The 5,404-nt window shown below is 42.4% G+C and overlaps 1 protein-coding gene across 1 annotated transcript; it reads right to left on the bottom strand.

Annotated features, from left to right (window-relative positions):
* Positions 1-976: 976 nt before the first annotated feature.
* On the bottom strand, positions 977-5,198 carry LOC142903006 (long-chain fatty acid transport protein 2-like). The gene is made up of 10 exons (XM_076048399.1): positions 4,655-5,198; positions 3,830-4,039; positions 3,560-3,718; positions 3,263-3,387; positions 2,983-3,177; positions 2,749-2,839; positions 2,475-2,673; positions 2,154-2,251; positions 1,317-1,447; positions 977-1,230 (listed from the first exon to the last, which is right to left on the bottom strand). Exons 1-10 carry the CDS (start codon positions 5,133-5,135, stop codon positions 1,057-1,059), a joined length of 1,863 nt encoding a protein of 620 aa, XP_075904514.1. The 5' UTR covers positions 5,136-5,198; the 3' UTR covers positions 977-1,056.
* Between the last annotated feature and the right edge of the window lie 206 nt (positions 5,199-5,404).

The raw sequence follows: 5,404 nt of genomic DNA, 5'->3' as shown, positions 1-5,404 counted from the left end.
GTTTGTTTATCTTTCCCATATTATATATATTTTAATCTAATTGTCAAGTCAGTCATCACAGTAATACTGGACCAGAAATGTAATCGGTTCCATATTTAACATATGTAGATTTTTTGGATGTCACAGTAGCAATTAACTGGAGAATCGGACTTAAAGCACCTAAAACCCATTAAGTGTAGATCATCAGTTCAGAAAAGAAATATCACTACAAGCCAGTCATGTATGTCAATAAAGTTTAAATTCCACAAAATCCACTGTGAAATATTTGCGATTCTAATCTAATTACGTCCAAGTACAATGATAGCCAAATACTGGAAAACAAGAATAAACACTGAAAAATGTAAACAATTATCCATCCATCCATCTTCTACACCCGTTTATTCCAATTCAGGGTCACGGCGTTATAGCATTTTCAAAGTAAACAAAACTCTTGCAGTGTTGCAGTGATTACATTATATAATTATGTGTATATTACACGCTGTGTATTTATAGCCGCTACAGGGGGGTTTAGAGTCCAGAGTTTGTACACATAGATGTCAAACCAGTGGAGGGATTATTAAAACTGTGCAACGGAGCTACACAACTATTTTCTCAGCAGTCATTTGTCATTTCTACATACGTTTTTGCATTGATTCCAAACTATGTCCTCCTCTTTTTTTAACCATCCAGGTCAAAAAGCGTTCACTTGCTGTTCTTGTTTGTTTTGACTGGAATGGCCCAGCCACACCAGACTGAAACTCTGACCCAGAGAACTTAACAACATCTTTATCAACAGGCAGAGAGGTTGTGCGCTGTGACAATCTCCCCCAGAAGAAATAACACCACTAGAGCTTCACATACTTATCCTTTATTAGATTTCTTCATTTCTCTTGCATGCATGAATAGCAGTATTTATATATGTATTCCATTCAAACACATGGTAAAAATACACCTTTTCAAGGGAATGTTGTGTCATACCTAACCCTAACCCTGTTCCATCTCAGCTCAAACCTAAAATAGCTTAAAATGGCCAATTCCTCCCTCAGACGAGGCTGATTTTCTCCATGCAAACTGCTTTTACAGCCTGAGTCGCCCCTCTGTAATAGAGTTGAATATCTCCTGCGTCATGGGTACGTAGCCCTTGCTGTCCTCCAGGAAGAACAAAGTGTCCCTGATGACAGCAGGGTTGAAGCCTTCCTCTGCCAACTTTGTCTTCATTTGCTTGAATGTTCCTGTTACCATCAGGTCATCCTGCCAATTTTTTTTTAAAGAAACATTCTTGGTATTTTGAGCTGGAAATTCCAATTTTTCACTTTGTGTTCAGACACCAAGTTTACCTGAATGCGAATGAAGCGTGGTCTTGCATAGCTGGGCAGGTACATTTTCACATGCTGATGTATGACTTTGCCATCAAAGTCCATGTTTTCTTTCAGCTTCAGTGCTGCCATTCCAATTCTTCCCTCATGCCCTAAGGTTAGAGGAAAGAGAGGGGTTACTTTAGATCAGTGGTTCTCAACTGGTGCAGTCTGAGGACCCACATTTTTTTTTATTTTATTCATCATGAAGTCGCAGGCCAAATTTATTCCACAGCACTCAAATTTATTCCACAAAAAAAAGTGAGCCCACTTTCCAACATGTCTGCTAAATAAATTGTTAAAAATTATTAAACTGAAATGTGTGTCCCAACATTTTGTCTATATGTACTTAGGGGACTGCCCACAAGCCGTGACCCAATCAAAACAGCTCCAAGACCCACATATGGGTCATGACCCATCAGTTGAGAAATGCTACTTTAGATCAGTGGGCTCCTTTTGACGACAACAGTTTGCTTTGATGTGTATTTTTTATGTTGGACAAAATAGAGGCCTAAAACCAATTGAAATTTCCAAAACAGCATTTTCAATTTGTTCCAATGTTTTCTTATTGATTCAAACAGGCTAAATCACACAAATTGCCATAATCTTAGGGCATTTACACTAATGTAATGATTTAAAAGATATTGTTGGCGTCTCTTGTGTATAGGATGTATTGTGTTATATTGTGCTGTGTTGTGAAAAACGAGGTCGCCGCACAAATCCAGTTCCTAACAGATTAAAAAAGGTCTTTGAATTGAATTGAATCTTTCTGATGAAGCCCATGTTGTGTCTTTACAATTCACTGAATGAAGATCATACCTGGCACCTTCACCCCGTACACGTTGGCCTCCTCAATCCAGTCCATCATGATCAAATGATCTGCCACCTCTGTGGTTGCCACATTTTCTCCTTTCCACCTGTATTTCATGACATTGTTGAAACAGGAATTCCAAAATTGATGGTTTTCTCAGCCCATTTCATTTTTTAAAAAAAAATTATATATATATATACACACACACACACATGTGGCGTTACAGAAAAGTAATTGAAATGCAGGGACATAAGCAATGCAAGACTATGAACGGGTTTCAATCTGTGCTCATTGGCTCAAACTTTTCTCTACTGTCCGTGCAGACTCACCTGTAAGTGTCTCCGATGCGGTCCTGAAAATAGATAAATCCCTCGCTGTCCATCCTAAGAAGGTCTCCGCTGTTAAAGTACGAGTCTCCTTTCACGAACACGTCATACAGTTTCTTCTTCTCTGTCTGCTGCTTGTTCTTGGCATAGCCATGAAAAGGAGAATTGGCTGAAATTTTGGCCACCAGCAATCCGGTCTCTCCTAGGCGGAAGCAGACGGTGAGGAAGATGTTCTTGAAGCATTAGCAGGAAGCTTTTATTGCTCTGACTGGCTCACCTCTGGGCACTTCAATACAGAAGCCTTTGGAGTTCCTGACTGGCTCTTCCTTCTCTGTGTCGTACCTTATAAGGGCATACGAGTATGCCATCTTTGAATAAAAAATAACTGAAATGAGTCGATGAAATGTAGTTTTGCCGTTGGTTTAAATTTATGCTACTTCTGTTTGCACCCCCGTCCACGCTGCCGTAAGTAACAGATGACCCTCAAAAATAAAAATGAAATCCTGCGTACCTTGTGGAGGAAATGCTCTTTGCCAATTGCTCCAATTTTGCCAATGTAGTTGACAAAGCCTAAGCTTCCCTCTGTGGCTCCGTAGCATTCACAGATACGAATGTCCCCGAACCGGTCCAGGAAGTCAGACCAGGTATCCGGTCTGATCCCGTTCCCCATGGCGATACGCACCTTGTGATCCTTGTCAGTGTGGCTCTGGAGGAGAGGAGAGCACCAGCGATGAAAGCCACAGCTCTCAGCTCAGGCAGACAGTAAATGTGTGAGCGTAAAGCGCCTTTACCTTTGGTGCGCTGCAGAGGTAACGCATGATTTCTCCAATGTACTGCACAACAGTCACATTGTACTTCCTGCAGTCATTCCAGAACTGGGAAGTGGAGAACTTTCGCCTCAGAGCAATTGTGATGCCTAGAAATAAAGAATGCAGACGTTTGATATGCGACACTGTGAGCCCACGTGGAGTTGTAAACTTAACGGCCGTGGAGCCGTGAGTTCAATGCCTTTTAATTGATACATTGTAAAAAAGTAACCTTTCGTCAATGGCGAATGAAAGGTTTAGTTTTATGGTAGAGTGAGTCACCCTTTTCTATTGCTCCACATAGTCCCATCAGGAAGCCAGCGCTGTGGTACAGCGGCAGGTATATGTAGATGATGTCATTGGCGCGCACGCCAGCAATGGACTGCAGAAAAGTTGCCATCCACAATCTGTGATGGTTGATGATAGCTGCCTTGGGGAGCCCTGACAGATAAAGCCACAGTAGAGTTAGTACGGTAGAGTGTTTTATTGTCCTCGCTGCCTTGCTCAAGGTCTGCACACAGGAGTGGACACAGGAGTTGAAGGCCAGCTCACCCGTGGTTCCTGATGTGTAGATGTAGAGTGCGGGACTCTTGAGGTTAATGTTGGCCCTCAGCTGAGGCGACAGAGGCTCATCGGAGGCCTGTTGGATCTTGTCAGAGAGGCTCTCGATGCCCTCCACATCACAGCGCTCACTCATGATGAACACACGGATGCCCTGTTCCTTCAGTGTGGGCAACACCTCCTCCACGGCACCTCGCAATTCTGGGCAAGAAGACGGACAAGGAAAGCTTCGGCTTCAACCAACCAGCAACAAGAAAGTCCCAATTCATTTGCCTGTTATTTTCAAAAACTTTGCTATTTATCTTTTATCCCATGTGACTTGTAGTTGAGGGCTGCTCGGCAAATTTCAGAACAAAACTACAGAAGGCAGGCGAGTGACTGGGGCCCTGAGCAACAATCAGGGGCCACCAGGTCCACTGAGAAAAACAACCTGCAACTATGATGAGGTTAAGCTTAACAAATACTGTATATACATTTCCATTAGTTTATTTTACATCAAAATGTGTCACCCGAATCTGTCACATTAGCAGGTGTAAAAGAAGTTACATTTTTGCTCTGGTATCACGGCCTAAAAGAATCCTCGAGGGTTTGTGGATTTTGGAACTCTGGCATAACTAGGTTCCGCTGGCTGATTGGTGGTTGTTTTACATTTCAGTATTAAAATGATGACTAATTTAACAATCATAGGATTAATAGAAAAATCTTGCCCATTAGGTAAAGCCCTTGATATTGGGTTAGGTTTTCTTTATGTAAAAAAAAAAATCTTAAATACTTTCATAGTTCTATAGAAAAGATTCACAAATAAACAGAAGATACCTGCACCGGCAACCAGAACTTTTGCATCGCAGCAGGAGAAGCAGTGCAGCAGAGACTTGGATCGGATGTTGTTGTTCAGTAGAGAAGCAGTGCATCCCAGTTTGGCCAGTGCAAGCCACAGCCACAGGAAGTTGGGCTCGTTCTCCAACAAGAGAGCCACCGTGTCGCCCTCCTTGAGTTGGCCGTGCTTCTGCAGAGCTCGAGCTACTCTGTTGCTCGTCTTATCCGCCTGGCTGTAGGTGAAAGAGGTCCCCTCGAACAATACAAACGTTTTTTGCGGCTGCTTGGCCACCTTCTCCAGAAAGCAGTCCAAAATACTGTAAAACGGTTTCTGTTTTCCAATCTTATTCAGCTTCATGGCGACGTTAAGCGAAGTGATGCAGTAGCTCAAATCATTTAAAATATACGGGTTTTGAAGGTACAGCCATAGTGACAAAATGGCCAAGCCCACGAGGGCAGAATATAGAATAAAAAGTAGCATGTTATGTGGTCAAAATGTGCCACTCCAGCAGCACAGAAGTCGGAGTGGTTCAAGTTGCAACAGTCCAGGTGATTATAGGCCTTTGGAGTTTACGCCTCTTGAACTTTGAACGCTTTTCTTTCAATCTGTAACTCAACACTTTACTGTTTCTGCCGTAAACCTATCCGCTCACTGCTGCCAAGGACACGCTGCCATTAGGCTTTATTACAATCATGTTAAGAGCAGAGTTTTTTTCCCCCTCAAATTTCTTTTCGCTTGCATAAATTCCT

This window comes from Nelusetta ayraudi, unplaced genomic scaffold, assembly GCF_046127955.1.
Source record: "Nelusetta ayraudi isolate G7.1 ecotype Tasmania unplaced genomic scaffold, CSIRO-AGI_Nayr_v1 ptg000005l, whole genome shotgun sequence".
Classification (NCBI taxonomy): Eukaryota; Metazoa; Chordata; class Actinopteri; order Tetraodontiformes; family Monacanthidae; genus Nelusetta; species Nelusetta ayraudi.
This window is presented reverse-complemented; position numbering and strand designations above follow the sequence as displayed.